The sequence below is a fragment of the Marmota marmota genome, unplaced genomic scaffold (assembly GCF_001458135.2).
Source record: "Marmota marmota marmota unplaced genomic scaffold, marMar, whole genome shotgun sequence".
In the NCBI taxonomy this organism is placed as follows: domain Eukaryota; kingdom Metazoa; phylum Chordata; class Mammalia; order Rodentia; family Sciuridae; genus Marmota; species Marmota marmota.
In genome coordinates, this window is record NW_026000164.1 from 2,578,272 (window position 1) to 2,594,099 (window position 15,828).

General features: G+C 55.4%; 1 protein-coding gene across 1 annotated transcript; it reads left to right on the forward strand.

The window, feature by feature from the left end:
- Nucleotides 1-38: 38 nt before the first annotated feature.
- Crygn (crystallin gamma N) lies at nucleotides 39-8,230 on the forward strand. The gene is made up of 4 exons (XM_015493912.2): nucleotides 39-216; nucleotides 2,170-2,418; nucleotides 4,366-4,511; nucleotides 7,460-8,230. Exons 1-4 carry the CDS (start codon nucleotides 196-198, stop codon nucleotides 7,593-7,595), a joined length of 552 nt encoding a protein of 183 aa, XP_015349398.1. The 5' UTR covers nucleotides 39-195; the 3' UTR covers nucleotides 7,596-8,230.
- The last annotated feature ends 7,598 nt before the right edge of the window (nucleotides 8,231-15,828 follow it).

Sequence of the window (15,828 nt, forward strand, 5' to 3'; positions counted from 1 at the left end):
GGGGCTCTGCGGGTGGCGCAGGGTGGCCGAGGGTCAGGTCCCAGCGGCCGGCCCGGCGGCCCCTCTCCGGCTTAGCACGCCCGACAGCACTAACTCGGCGGTGCCCGGCCAAGCAAATCTTTTGTCCCTGGCGGCGCTGAGCCAGCAGGGCGCCGCCGGGTATATACTGAGTCCGGTGGAGGACGGCGGCGCACCATGGCTCAGCGCTCCGGGAAGGTGAGTCCTCGCCCTTCCCCACCCAATGCAAACTAGCAGAGGGCCGGCGATTGCCCCAGTGCGCGGGCATGGGGAGGGTGCAAACCGGGCATAGGGAGATGCAAACCGTTGCTCCCGTGTGCCCTTTGGGGACTACAAGCCCAAGCAAAGCTGGCTTAATTTCTTAATTAAATGGAGCTGCCTGGCTGTTGGCTGTGGGCCTCTCTGGTGAGGGTGCAGAGGATGATGGCCCTCTTCCATCCCCTTTTTCAGGTGTTCTGGGGTTCTAACCACCTCCCCCAAGTCAAGAGCAGGGAGGGTGGTCAAACTTGGCTGCTGCTTTCTGGCTTGGGGTGGGTTAGCCTTGCCAATCATACAGGGCCCACCCTAGCTGTCTCTTCTTTATGAGAGGATGGTCAAAGTGTGTATTTTGCTCTCCAGTCTTCACGGGTATGTGGGGCTGTTTCTCAGCAAAATGTTGAGCCTTGAGGACCTCCAAATCCTTAGGGTGTTCAGGTCTCATTGAATGTCTGGGTGACTCTCTATCAAACCTGTCTTGTGCTGGAAGGGTAGCCAATTCAGATCTCTCTCCTCCTTCTCTAGTGACCCTGTCCTGGATAATCCCATGAAGCCTTTGGGCTCCAGAAGCTCCATTCAAGTGCTTCAGTGGTGAGTGCACCACTAGAGTCCTCTGCATGGGCTAGGTTATGTTTCAGTAACAAATAACCCCAGTAGCTTGGTAGCATACATCAACTAGGGTATCTGCCTCCCTAGCACCACATATCCATCATGGGTATAAGTGCTTTTGTCCTCACACCCTTCCCTATGCCCCAGGCTGACAGTAACATGAGAAAGGGAAAGGAAGAGACCCCCAAATCAGACATGCACTGGCTTGCAAGTGTCCATTCCCACACACATTCCTTTGGCCAGAGCATACAGCTGCCCTAGCTCCGAGGGGCCTGGGAGAACTGGAAGCATTTATAAAGCACAAATGACAACAGTTACTGGGTTACTATTCTTTGATAGGGTCCCTTGGGACCACAATTCTTGAGACCCAAGAGTTATTGAGTATTTGGAATTTTAGGTTCCACGGCAGGAAATAAGTTGAGGGGGTTGTTGCTTGAGTTGTTAAGTGTGGGGACAAGAGCTGGACTCAATGGCATTTGTCTGTAATCCCAGAGACTTAAGAGGCAGAGTCAGGAAGATCACAAGTTTGAGGCCAGCCTCAGCAACTTAGAGAGGTCTAAGAAATTTAGTAAGATACTGTCTCAAAATACAAAAAAATTAATAAATAAAAAGGACTAGGGATGTAGCTCAGTGGTAAAGTGCCCCAGGGTCTCCAGTCCAAACTAAAGTTTGGGAAAAGGACAACTTGTCCATGCTACCTAGTTATCTGTCAGGCCTTAAAAAGGAAAAAAAAAAAAAAAAAAAGGACAAGGTGACACTTATAGAGTGTGCTTTTGAGGACTTTCATCCTGGGCCGGGATTCCTGGACCTGGCTTCCACAGGTTCAGCCTCTCTAGCTGAGGAGGCCCAGCCCCAGGAACCTGGCTTTCCAAAAAATAAAGGTGAGTAGTAGGTGAAGTTTATTGTTTTGGAAAGATTTCCTTTGATGTTATTATAGATGTGTTGTTTTAACAATAAACAAAAATTGAGTTAAACAAATGTGGTGGAAATTTGTGACAACAGGTTTTCAAATGGATACCTCCACAAAGGGGAACTTCCTGTCCCCAGAGAGGGGCTGCAGTTTGTCTGCTCCACGGGGGGCTTGGGCAGTGGCTGTGTCTGACAGCAGCCTGTTGACCTTTCATCCTCTGCCCAATCAGCAGATGTCTCGGGCACCTCCTGTGCACAGCAGGGCCGGGCTTGGTGGCCTGGGAATCTGGGTTTCCTAGAGGATGCAGAGGTCCCAGATGACAGACCCCCAAACTGAAAGGAGAGAAGCCTGACCCTGGCTCTGACCTGGCCTTCTAGATCACTCTCTACGAGGGCAAGCACTTCACAGGCCGGAAGCTGGAGGTCTTCGGGGACTGTGACAACTTCCAGGACCGAGGCTTTATGAACAGAGTAAACTCCATCCGGGTGGAGAGTGGCGCCTGGGTCTGCTTTGATCACCCCGATTTCCGGGGCCAGCAGTTCATCCTGGAGCACGGTGACTACCCTGACTTCTTCCGATGGAACGGCCACAGTGACCACATGGGCTCCTGCCGGCCTGTAGGAATGGTGAGCACCCACTCCGCCTGGGGGCTGGGGCCTTCCTGGAATCTGTAGCAGGGTCCTCCCAACTTTAAAAGGCCCTACCCAGACCCCTGCTGGCAGGAGGGTGAGACACCATGGGGTTCAATCAGGGCTACCAGGCAGGCGAGCCCCTGGGAGTTCTCAGGAAACCACTTTAAATTTCCCATCCAAACATCTAGCTAAATTCTCTATTTAAAATGCTGTTGAAAATATTAGAAGTTTGGGGGCTGGAGGGTGTAGCTCAGTGGTAGAGCATGAGCCCTGGTTTCCCTCTCCAACACCCAAGAAAAGAAAAAAAAATTATAAGTTTGGATTTGTGACCGGAAGGTGGAGCACTCAGCAAAAGTAAGTCAGGCTGCCTGGATCCGGGCACCTGCTGGGCACATGGCCTTGTAGCCATTCTGCGCACCTCCCAAGCCCTAATCTTGGAATTGCTAATGGAAGAAGCTGAAGTATCACAGGCCAGTCAGCAGGACATGTGGGGCAGGTCCCTTGGAGTTGCACAGGTGGCTGCATCTCACAGGTGGGGCCTGGTGTGTGTAGGGAACGCAAACCAGGGGTGTCGCTCTTCCGTGGGGAGGGGCTTTTTATGGCTGCATGACTCTAGGGTAGGATTTGCGGAATGAGGCTTAACCCAAGTCCCAGCACTATCTGACCTGCTCTGAGTTCTGGTCCTTTGGATGGGAAATGACCAGTCCCCAAGCTCACAGTGAACAGCCCTGCTCAGAGTCTGCTGGCCAGAGGGCCCTCGCTTGGACGCCTGGGCTGGGGCTCTGGCAAACACCTAAGGAATCACGGGGCGGTGCCTCTCTGCCTGGGGCCCCCTCTTCTATCAGTTGTAAAACTGGCTGCACTTTGACTTCTCAAATGTAAGAATACTTTCTTAGTATCTCTGCCAGGCCTTGGGCATTTGGAAAAAGGAATTAAAATGGTTGGCCCTGGATCCTGTATAATGCTATTTATATTAAAAATATACTAGGCATCCTGTGAATGCTCTTCTCAAAAAGGCCATGCCTGGGGCCAGCTATGAAGCAGACCCGCCCCCCCACATCTGGCCTGTGGGGAGCTGGCCCTCCTTTGTCTTTTGGAAACACAGGAATCACGTAGGGAGATCCATGTACTGATGATGTTAGTGAGTGATGACGTCAAGGCCAGCAGGGATTTCAGCAAACGAGATGTGTTATTTGTTTTAGAGTTTTGGCTTCATGTTTTAATAAAAGGTTCTATTACAGTTCTAAAATATTATCATCTGTGGCCTGCGGGCAGAGAAGTCAAAGCTGAGAAGTGTGTTGGTATAACCAGGGCAGGAGCCCCCAGGCTGAGCACCTGGAGGGAGTTAGTGATCCCAACCCTGGTCCAAGTGGCCCTGGTCTCAGGGCAGTCTTGCCCCCTCTTTGGATCTTGGATTCCTTAGTTGTAAAAAGAGGAGATTGGACCACTGGACCGATTCAGGGGCTTTGAAGCTCTTTTGTTGTTGTTGTTCTTTCTTTCTTTCTTTTTTTTTTTTTTTGGTACTGGGGATTAAACCCAGGGACACTTTACCACTGAGCTACATCCTCAGCTCTTTTAATGCTTTTTTAAAAATTTTGAGACAGAGTCTCACTCAGTTGCTAAGGGCCTTGCTAAATTGCTGAAACTGCTCTCAAATTTACATTCCTCCCTGCCTCAGTTTCCCAAGCCTCTGGGATCACAGGCATGCACCGCCACCCCCAGCCAAGCTTTTTAAAGTCATAAAACCGCCAACACATCTCATGTGAAAGAAGGAACAGAGGGTGTGTGTTGAGATGGGGCCATTTACCAACCCCCACCCCAGCCGGCCCAGGAACTCTTGGCCCTGAGCCCTGGGTGACTGCACATTCCTTCCCACCTGTACTGGTGGGGGACTCAGAGCATTTTCCTCTTTCCCACCCTCCGCCCGCCTGTGCCTTGGAGCATGGGGAGCATTTCCGGCTAGAGATCTTCGAGGGCTGCAACTTCACGGGCCAGTGCCTGGAGTTCCTGGAGGACTGCTCCTTCCTGCAGAGCCAGGGCTGGACCAGGAGCTGCGTCAACGCCGTCAAGGTCTACGGGGATGGAGCGTGAGTGGCGGCCAGGGCTGCTGGTCTCCCTATGGCCCAGAAAGGCCTCAGTGAGGGACACTGGGCCCAAAACAGCTGTCAGAACCCTGCGTGTTCTGTCCTTGGCCGCCCCCTGCAGACGCAGGCAGGTTTCCTTCTGATCAGCTGAGGGCATCCCATGCTCCCTGCTCCCTGTGCCCTCCCCTTGTGTAAAGTGTCACTGCCCTGAGACTTTCCAGTTGACCATCTCTCTAACCTTTGTTTGGGTAGATATCGTCCCCATTTTACAGAGGAGCAAACTGAGACTGGAAGGTTAACTTGGCCCTGGAGAGAGGCCCTGCTGGGATTGCAGTCTGCTTTCCAGAGCTGGTGCCTTCAGCCCCTCCCCTCAGGAGAAGAGCCCCAGACCCGGTCCTGCCTCCCTCTATGGCTGGTCCAAAAACTTGGCTCTTGTTGAAGAAGTTAAGGAGTCTTCTGTATTTCTGAGGCTTGGCCTCAGGGACCCTTGTGAGGTGTCAGGGGAGGGACTGAAGGAGACCCAGACTGAGCTATAGATACTATCTACCTTTCTTCAGGGAGGTGTGACTTGGCTTGAGGAGTTGGTGGCATCTGGGAGTCCAGGGGTAGAATTCCAGAACAATGCACCCTGGAAATTTTGCTGGCTAAGTTGTGCCATGAGGCAAAGACACACCTGGGCATGTTAAATGTCCTGAGACCCAGGACACGGTCCCGCCTCTCCACAGCCTGGAGACTTCAGGGCTGTTGAGGAACAGGTGGGGGAGGCAGGGGCTTGCGTTGTTTGATTGTAGAATCCTGTGCCCTCGGAGGGGACATCTTGGTGGCCAGGAAGCTAACCAGAGCTGAAATGGTAGACTCCCTGTGTGGACCCAGAGCACACTTCTCCTTTACCTCTTGTGTCTTTAGTTCATTTTTTTTCTTTCTTCTGCGGTGCTGGGGACGGAACTCACACATGCTGGGCAAGCGCTCCACCACTGAGCCACATGCCCGGGCCCTGTGACTCGTAAGCCCTCTTCAAGGGGCAGCTGCATGGGTGGCCATGCTGGATGCCCTGGGTCTGGATGGTGACACTCCACAGAGCCTTTCCTGGGACCTGGGTGATGAGGAGGCTGGGTCCCTCCATTTCCCGCAGGACAAGAGCGTTCCCTCTGGGTTCCGTGCAGTTCCAGTTGGCCTGTCCCTCGTCTCATGTGCTGGAGGGCACTTGGAGGGAAACACACTGGCATTTCTGCCATTTCCACTTCCCATCTCCTAAAAGCTGAGCCTCAGGGCCGGGAGGTGGTGCCAAAGTACAGCACTTGCCCGGCACGTGTCAGGCCCTGGGTTTAATCCCCAGCAGCCCCCCTGCCCTCCAAGAGAAGAATGAGCCCTTTGCCTTCCTCTCTCTGCCTCCTCCCCAACTGGCTGGGCTAGGAGTGGGGAGCTTGCTGCGACGCCCAGCCCTCTCCCTGCCCTTTAGTTTGGGGGATGTCCACCTGAGCCCCAGGGTGGCTCAAGACACTGCTTGGGCCTTTCCAGCTGCTGCTAGGGGGCCGGGGCTGGCCCACTCCCTCTGAGCTGCAGCCGTGGGGTGGGAGGTCTTGCTGAACCAGGCTGTCCCCCAGTAGGTGCCCCCTCCCTGCTCACACTCTCTGCCTCCCTCCCTCTTCATGGCTATTACCGACCCTGACTCTCCCAGCAGTGGACTGCCCCAGGCACCAGGTGTGGGGTCAGGAGAGTGGCGGGAGCAGACAGTGGGGAGGAGGGCTGTGCGGCCTTGGGCCCTCACTCACCTTCCCTGACCTCATCTGAGGCTGGGCTCAGGCTAGAAGGGCTGTGTCCACGGGGAGGAAGCTCCTTCAACAGCAAAGTGCTTTCGGGGTGATGGGCAAGAATTACTGGGGTCCAGGTGGGCACTCATTGCAAAGAGGCAGGGTCGGAGTCCAGGCCACATGGACCCCAAAGACAGAGCTGTCTGTGCGCCCCTTGTGGGAGGCCCAAGAGGAAGCGGCCCAAGGCCACTGCCTGTCCCCGAAAGCAGAGAAAGGCAGTTTTCCATGGTGGAGAGAGTGAAGGGGAGGAGTCGGGGGCCTGGTAGAGGCCCGCTGTTGACCACGGCGACTCCCAGTCCTCTGCTGGGGCCAGGCAGTCAGTTCAGGCTGCAGACCTCGCCCCCCAGGGCCACAGACTTGTGCTACCTTTCTTGGGCCCCCTCCCCACAGTAGCACACTTGGCTCAGGGATGGCAGAGGAAGGGATGGCTTTCTGGTCCACACTTCCCCTCCCAGATGGAGACCACCCTTCTGGCCCCCCTCTAGCCTCCCCGCCACACCTTCCTGGTCACCTGGGTTGCGCTGCCCTTCACCTGCAGCCCCACACCTCCTGGGTGATGAGGGGCCATGGTCTCTCCTGGCTCCACTGGGGACGACGGCCAGGATCCTGGCTGTCCCCTCCTGCAACTGCAGACACCACAGTCTGTTGTTCACTGGAGCAGAGGTGTCATGGGGACGGGAGCCCATCTGTTCCACCTGAGCACCCCAGTTCCTAACGCACAGTGAGACACACGCCTGGAGCTCGTCTGTGTTTGCTGAATGAATGAGCAGGAGGCATTTGTCCCCAGTCTGTGCCCAGTGTCCTGCCTGCTGCTGCAGCTGCCATCAGTGTGAGATGGTCCTTGCAGAGAGCAGGAGGGATGAGGGCTGTGCCACGGGGCCAGAGCCTCCTGGAGTAGACTGGCCAATTTTAAACCATGGCCCGTTACTGGGCACGCCTCCCCCGTGCCACACCCAGCCCTGACCCCCACAGCAGCAGGTAGGGAGTCAGCCTAGTGCAGGCGGCGCACCCTGGTGTTCTGCAGAGCACGGGGATCCACTGGGCTAGGAAGGGGTGGCAGGGCTGGTGGGAGGTCTTCTGATCGGAGCCTGGGTGGCATTCCTGTGTCCGTCCCCTGACCTGTCTTTCCCTGGCTTCCAGATGGGTCCTCTATGAGGAGCCCAACTACCGTGGCCGAATGTACGTGGTGGAGAGGGGCGACTTCCGCAGCTTCTCCGACTGGGAGGCCCACAGTGCCCGTGTGCAGTCGCTCCGCAGGGTGGTCAACTTCTTCTAGCCCTGGGGACAGGGCAGCCCCTCTCGGCCCCACCTGGGCCTCAGGATCGCTGGCAATAAAGGTCCTGAAAGAGGAGCGCTGAGCTGGCCTCTGCTTTCCTGACCCCTTGCTGGCCTAGGGGCTAAAACCCAAGGGACTCGACAGACAGAGGAAGGCACTGGGAGGCCTGCATTAGGGCCAGAGGGGACCCTCTAGGGCAAGGAGACCAATCCCTTAATCTAACATAGCCACAGGCCTCCAGTCCCAAAGAGAGACGGTAAGGCAGGTGGGACAAGGCCCAGGGTGCTTCCTCCCACCCAGGGACCCCTGGCTCATTAGGTGGGGAGGGGGAGAAGGGAGCTGTGGGGCGAGCTGAGGCTGGCTTCCTGCTCTCCCCGAACTGTGTCCAGCATGGGGCCCTCTCCCTGACTCAGCAACAGGGCTGCCAGGCCACGTGGTCTGCTTGGTGGCCAAAGAGCTGACCCAGGCAGGGCTCGTGCATCGGTATCTCTGGATTTTATCCTCAGCTGATTTTATAAGGGGCCCCTCTAAAAGAACAGGAGAGCCCAGGGCATACCTGCCCCTGTGAGGGGTCCTGGAGGGAAAGAGAAATGGAGGGCTCCACAGAAAGGAGGGGAGACTGGGAAGGAGCTTCAGGGCCCAAAGAAGCACAGGTTGCATCTGCTCCGACCCCAGCCCCTGCAAGAGGCAGGGCCTGGCCGGCCACCTGGGTTCAGGCCGGCCACCTGGGTTCACCCCCAGGTGCCAGTCTAAGGAACTTACCTGTGGCCTCTCCAGGCCCCTGGGTCCACCTGTTGGGGGGTGGGTATGAACTTGGAGGGAATCACCCTCCCTAAGAGAGGATAGGAGACACCTGGGCCCAGGCAGTGGAATTTCTGGGAAGAGGGTCAATGCCCCTAACTCCACCCATCATGCCCAGTGAGAGACAGTCCCTGGAGGGGAACTTGCTAGACACTGGGGGTAGCCCAGGTAACTCCTGCTCCTGCTCCAAACCCTCCCCCTGCCCCAATCCTGAATGGAAACTGCAAGTGGAGACAACCTCCTCCAGAGGAATCTTAGTCTGTTCCGGGAGAGGAAGGACCCGGGACCCTCTGGGGCTTCTGAGGACCTGGAGCGCTGAGTCCCTGAGGATGGGGAACCCAGAGATGCCTGCGCCAGCCAGAACCAGCTAAGGCCAGCTGGGTGAAGGCTCAGGTGGCCTACAGTGTTCCCACTGTGGGTCAGGCTCCTGGCCCACCTTTCCAAACCCCACACTTGACCCAGGGCCCTCTGCCATCAGCTGGCCCTCACTCCTCATATCTTCTTGTCTTGTTCTGCACTGGAGATTGAACCCAGGAGCACTTCGACATTGAGCCACGTCCTCAGCTCTTTTTATTTTTCATTTTGAGTCAGGATCTTGCTAAGTTTCTTAGGGCCTCACTAAGTTGCTGAGGCTGGCCTTGGACTTTTGATCCTGTTACCTCAGCCTCCTGAGCCTCTGGGATTACAGGTGTGCACCACGGCACCTGGTTTTTACCACACATTTTGCTGGAGATTTTTAAATAGGTAAAGGGGGTCCAAATGGGAAGCACCACTCCCAGGCTGGCCACTTGACTTGTGATCCCCCCTTAGAAAATATTTTAATTAGTCCTTCCTTCCTTCCTTCCTTCCTTCCTTCCTTCCTCAGTACTGGCAATTGGACCCAGGGTGCTAGGCAAGTGCTCTACCACCGAGCTACACTCCAGCCCTGAATTCATATTGAATATTGAATGTTTGAAACTGAGACAAGTCAAAAGCTTGGAGAGCTAAGGATGACTGGGTGGTAGAACACCTGATAGCATGTGTGAGGCTCTGGGTTCAGTCCTCAGTACTGTAAAGATAAACAGACAGACAAACAGAGGCTTGGAATGGGGAATTGCTAATGAATGGAACCCAGAGCTGAGGGTGGGAAACCTGGGATCCTGGATCTCAGGGGCTGTTTTCCACAGGGGCTGACAGTGGAGAAGGGGATGGCCATCCAGTGAGGAGGGTTCCCTTGTCCTATAGTGGCACCCCCTCCTCTTACCTGGGCTTCTCCAGAAATCCTCACCATTGGCTGATTTTAGGACTGTCAGCAAAAGAGTCTCTGCCAAAGAGTTCACTGTAGATAAACTTCCTATTTTACTTGGCCACTGGCCGGGAAGATGCCAGCACTCCAGGTGCTGGACACCCCCTTACTAGTTTCTCACAAACGTATCCAGTATAGTAGTTTGTAGAAATGTGCAAACAAGGCCTCTGGCCTGAGCTGGGCTTCACAGAGATGTCTGCATTTCTAGGATAGAGAAGTTACTAACTGGGCTCCCATGGTAACAGCTGGCAGGGGAGGAGAGGAGGGGAGAAGAAGCTCTCCCCCTCTCAGGTCCTTGAAGGGTTAACTTGCCCAGAACAGTGAAAGAAAAAGCTGCTTTATGTGAGCTTCTGCAGACTGTGAACTTCTGAGCCCCTCCCCTTACATGCTGGGTATAAAACTCTGAAACTCCCTGAACTCGGGGTTCAGGGGATTGATTGATTACAGCAAAAGCTGTGCCCTCTGAACCTGGCTGCAGCCCAATAAAACTGTTTCCTGCTGTCTTCGGTGCCTGGCCTCAACTGTCCCTACAACAATCCTAGTTTCCAGGGTACCGAGGCTCAAATCAAGAACTTGAGAAACCACCATAAAACTAGCAACGAGCCAGCCACCTCCAAGCTCCGAGCCTGGAACCAATCGGCAATAAAATCTCCCCTCACTGTTGCTCACCTGGGAAGAGTGTTTACTTAATGCCTGAGGCTTTCATTTCTCTGCCAGTTTGTTCACGGAGTAGGGCTTTCTGTGTGAGCCCAGCTGGCCTGTCTCCATGTGGGCACATCTGTCATCGAGGCCTCCTGGAGGCCAGGCCCTGTCCCTGCCTGCACATCTGGTGTGTCCTGCAACTGTCCACCTGCTACCCCTCTACCTCCAAGGTCAGCAGTGTCCAGCTGGCCTGTGCTTTAGGATCTCACAGGTCTTTCCTGCTGGTGGTGATGACAATGCTAATAGATGTTAACAGAAACCTACTGAGAACTAACTTCATGCCAGGCTCTGCCGTCAGTGGAATCCACATGTACAGTAACCCCAAGATTAAAACACTTAGCACTGCTGTCCCAACCAGGAGTGCTAGACCCAGACAGGTTAAGAACTGGCCCAAGGTCACCCAGCAGGCAGGACTCCAACCCAGGTTTGACTTTGCTCCACACTGCACATTCGTATGTATAGGTCTATTTGGCATGAACTTGGGTCGAACCCAAAGCCTCTGCAGCCTCAGTTCCTGCTCTGTGAAATGCGTGCCATCGTGTCTGTCCTACCAGCTGTTATACACCTTTAAAAGTCAAGCGTGTGACCCTGGAGCCGGTGCCACATGAGAATTGGTTGTTGGTAGCAGTGACATGGTGTTGGGGGAAGCACTGAGACAGGCTGAGTTGGGGTCCTCCCATCTGAAATTCCTGACAGGGGCCAAGAAGGTGGGCGCGGAGGCCGAGGCTGGCTCCGTCCGCAGGGGTGCCTTCCTCTCTTTTGTCCCTTGGTGGCCCCTAGTCCTTTAAAGTTTCTGCTGATTTTCAGAGATGGAACTTTGGAAGCAATTAAGTTTTGTTGCACCTTCCTTCAAAGTGACTTTGAATAAAACCTGTGTTCCTAGCAGTTGGACTCGAATATTTCTGGAGCCCGGAGCATTATGGCCTCCTGGGTAGGAGCGGTGTTAGAGCAGGAGGAGGCTCTCTGACAGGGCACTTCCCTAGGATGTGTGACCTGGGGCAAGCTGCAGTCCTTGCCTCCTTCCCCCGGGCCCACAGTGGGAGAGTATCCACCCCCAGGAGTTCCTGGTAGTCACATGAGAACCGCAGCCCACCAGCCAGTCCAGGGCCAGAGCGAGTCCTCCTGCGGCTCCCAGGAACACCAGCACCTCATTAGCGGGTGATTGAGTGCTTGGTGCTTCTGGGTGACCTTCCCCTCACCCCAGCCCCCTGCTTCCTAATCTGTCAGCAGATCTGCTTTTTGTCAGAAAGAGGGAAAACAAGGTTCCCACCCCAGAGCCTTGATCTGCAGTCTGTCCAGGGAGTGAGGACCCAGACAGAGCTGCTCACAGCCACACATGGTCACATATTTCTGCCTCCACTCTGCAGTTTGGAGAGCTGGGCTTTTAAGAGCAGCCGAGAGCCTGGTGCTCCAAAGGCTGCCTGCAGCGCAGGCACCTGCTCATCAGGCCCCATCACCACAGGGAGGACTCTGAAGCGCCCTCTGTGGCGGGGTGGGGGGGGGCACTGGTCTAGAAGTCTTTGTTTGCCCCGTCCCTCCTGGGACTCCAGGTGCCCCCCTGCCCATCTCTGACGGCCAGTGCATTCTTGGCTGGTGGCTTCTGGGCTCTGCCTTCTACCCTGCTGGGGGGACACTTCTGAGCAGGGCTGCACCTCCATCTCTCATCCCCTTGAGAAGCCTGAACAGATTTTCAACCAAGATCCGCTCAATGAGCCAGGCTTTAGGACTGAGCTCCAGGGCTGGGGGTCACTCGGTGGCGGAGCACTTTCCTAGCAGGCCAAGGCCCTGGGTTCTGTCACCAGCCCTGGAGGAAAAAAAAAAGTTGAACCAAGCTCTGGAGTTTCAGGGAATGTACCGAGTGCCATCAAGCTGTGCGCTCCAGGGAGGTGCAGACTGGATTGTATGCTCGGTGGGTTTTGCCCAGTACAAAAGTCTGAGTCCTCTGCTGAAGGGCTTGGGCTGTTCCCGGGTCCTGGGGACCTGAAGTTCCTATCTGCCCACACCTGCCCACACCTGCCCCACACCTGCCTTTCTCTGGCTTCTCTTACCTTATGGATCGGCAACCCCCCCGCACCAGGCATCCAGTGCAGGCCTCTGCGTGGGACTGCGCAGGAAGCAGCAGCTCCACCTGCAAGGAGGGGACACCTAGGGTTCCCTGTCTCCGGCCGTCCTCCACCGCTGGTGACGTGGGAGGAATGCCAGTGAGTGGTTCTGTGAACAGGCGTTGAGCTTCCCGCCCGCCGTGAGGCCTGCTTCCTTGGCAGTCTGTGGTTCACAACGACCCTGTGGAAGCCAGCTGCAGCCCCTCCTTGGCCTGGTCTGTGTGCGCGGGGGTGGGGACACCACTAGAGCAGATGGGTGCGTTGGCAGCCCTGTTGCTGAGTCAGGGAGAGGGCCCCATGCTGGACACAGTTCGGGGAGAGNGTCTGGGGGGGGGGTGGCAGCGTGTGGGCAGGCTGGCCGACGGTGGTGGTGACCCTTTCTGACGGGAGCTTGGCCTGGGACCAGGCCTGCATTCCCTGGGTGGGGAGGGACGGCGGGACAGGGTATGGGACCATGTGGGACTTTCTGGCTGAGGGTCAAAGCAGGTCAGGGAAGCGGGCAGGAGTACCCTCTCCACTCACCTCACCTGGCCCAACTTCCCACCAACTGGTACAGGTCCTTTGCCGTGGGCTGGGGGTGGTCTCCTGTGCCCTTTGCCTTACACCAGGGGATCCTGGGGCTGAGAGAGGCTGCCGGGGATGCCAGGCACAGGGAGCAGGGCGGGTTCCCACTCACAGTGTGCCCAGCTTAACCCTGGGTCCTGGAGCTCCTGAGCCACGTGGACAGAGACCAGCGGGGCAGTAGGGATGGGTCTGCCCGTCCAGGGGGGCTGCTTGTTGCTGAAGCGGGCAGTGGGCCTCTAAGCCCAGAAGGGGCGCCCAGCAGCTTTACCCATCATGGGGTGCTGGACCCCAAGATGGGGCAGGACGCTTATCTCACAAAACACAGTATGAGAATCAGTCTGTGGGGAGCTCTTTGGGACCGCGGGGAGTTTAAAGAAGCGAGTAGAATAAAAGGTGAGACCAGGGCCAGGTTAGCGGCCATGACCTCCCCCATTACACAGCCCTGCTCTCTGTGGGAGGAAGTCCCCACCCAGGCCACGGGAGACAGGAAGGAATCAACTTGATGACCCGCGGAGTCCAAAAGAGAAAAGAAACTAGTTCTCCAGGAGACGCACAGCAGTCCTTGGGGCTGAGGTCGGAGGTGAACTTCTCCCTCCCATGGGCCCGCCACGCCCGTGTTGATGACCACGAGCCACATTCTCAACATCACCCGTCCTCCAAAGAAAACAGCAAGTTCTCTGGCATTTTTGCTGATGATACCCTGTAGGGCTAGCCAGTGGTATTAAGCTAAAGTAAAATTTTTGTGAGGGAGAACGTTCTAACAATTCATTTGCATATGAATATTCAGCTAATTTGGGGGTACTGGGCATTGAACCCAGGGGTGCTCTTACCACTGAACTACTCGCCAGCCCTTTTAATTTTTTTATTCTCAGATGAGTTCTTGCTAAGTTGCCCAGGCTGGCCTTCAACTAGTGATTCTCCTGCCTCAGCCTCCCACCTAGCTGGATTACAGGATCTGCGTCCCTTAGCGAATTTTAAGTGAATCTAACTGGGTGTTTGAAGTGGGGCCTGACAGTAGTTAGCTCTCAGCAAATACTTAACACAGCAACACATTCACTGTGCGAGTTTTAGGCCCTGTTTTTACGTAGAATAAGGTAAATGTATCATTTTCCTCTTTTATAACTGAAGAATAGACTTTAAAGGTTATTTGACCAGATTCATACCATACATGGTAAAAGAGGCCGAGTTCCCCAGGCCATCTGCCTCAAGCCGGCCCTACAACCAGGGCTTCCAGAGCTTTCTGACTGAGACTCACGTGAGGGCCAGGGCCTATAAAACGGGCACAGCTGTGTCATGAAATGAGCCTTATCTCTGCTATTGAGTTGAACATGGGTATTTTCTATTTTATTTTAACATAATGCTGGTCAGACACCAACTAAGTTGATTTCACAACTCCTCAGTGGATCACAATTCTCCAGTTTGAAAAACACAAGCCCGCCTCACAGTGAAACACACGAGCATTTAAGGAGATGTGGGCTGCTCAGTGACTGCTATTCCACTTCCAGGAGCTCACCCTTGCACACCTTCACAGAAAGGTCTAGAAAGCTAACAGCTCTCTTCCCTCCCTCCCTCCCAGGCCATGAGACACAGCTCTAGCCAATAAGATAAAAGTCCTTTGTCAAAAGGACTCTGGGAAAAGCCTTCACTTTCTTCACCAGAAGCCTCCCCCTTTGTCTTCCTGCGTTGAATGAAGGTGTGATGCCAGGAGCAAGCAGCCTTCTTGTGATCCTGAGACTACTGCAAAAAGAGTTGGGGAGACGCAGGCTCTAAGCTGCTAAAACAGTGTCACATGGCCACCTTCTTGTCAAGTTACAGACATGGTTCCCTACAACTAAGTGTGTTCCTAACTATCAACACAATAACCAAAACAACAAAAAACAAAACCACAGCCTCAGGTAGATGGTTCCTGCAGCATGTCTTCCTGCTGCCGGGTGCACTGCAGTCCACTGACCCGCGGGGCTCACCTCCCTGCAGGGCTGCAGTGCCCTAGTGGCTCCTGGGTGACCTTGAGACGTTAGTCACATCACCCTGGTGTGCAGTGCTTCGTTGGCCCTCCGCTCCCCAGCACCATCACAACCTAATTTGCTCCCAATAAAACTACTTACAGATCACTGAGTCCTTCAATTTTCTGTGGAAAGTAACTGTGACCACAGGTTCCCGGACTCCTGCACACGCCCCTCCCAGACTCTGTTAGGGCCAACCCGCGTTCTTTGGAAGAGAATCCTGTGGGACACGGAGGCTGTAAACAGCGGCACTAGGAGCCACATTTGGGCCCCCCAGGAAGAAAAACTTGCCGGGTTCCCACAAGGGGAGGCTGTGGTGTGTGGCTGCTGCGGAGCTGGGTGGGGAGGAGGGGAGGCCAGGTCTGGTCTACCTGCAGCCACAGGTCCTCAGCCGGCAAAGGAAGCTGAGCCCTGGGGGTGGGAGGGCCCGGAGGCCATCCCCCTCCCTGCTGGGCAGCACAGCCTTGTCTCCCCAGAACCCCTAGCCTCAGGGAATGACCCCTGGGACTTCACCGGGGTCACCGCAATGTGCTTAGCTAGGTTAGGACGAGGTCTGCTTGGTCAGCACAGACTGCCACACTGGCCAGACACATGGCATCCCACATCTCCAGGAAGGGCAAGGCCCTGCTGTGACCCTTCAGGGAGGGCCTCCTCCCAGCTTTCTCATTGTGTCCTTCCATGGCAGAGAGAGAGAGAGAGAGAAAGAGAAAGAGAGAGGGGGGAGAGAAAGGGGGGAGAGAGAGAGAGAGAGGAGAGGAGGGAGGAGGGAGGGAGGA

Excerpts from the sequence above, each read along its gene's own strand:
- Crygn (XM_015493912.2), top strand. The coding sequence starts at position 196 with ATGGCTCAGCGCTCCGGGAAG. Across the intron at positions 217-2,169 it reads TGGCTCAGCGCTCCGGGAAG|ATCACTCTCTACGAGGGCAA; the intron begins GTGAGTCCTCGC and ends CTGGCCTTCTAG. Across the intron at positions 4,512-7,459 it reads AAGGTCTACGGGGATGGAGC|ATGGGTCCTCTATGAGGAGC; the intron begins GTGAGTGGCGGC and ends CCTGGCTTCCAG.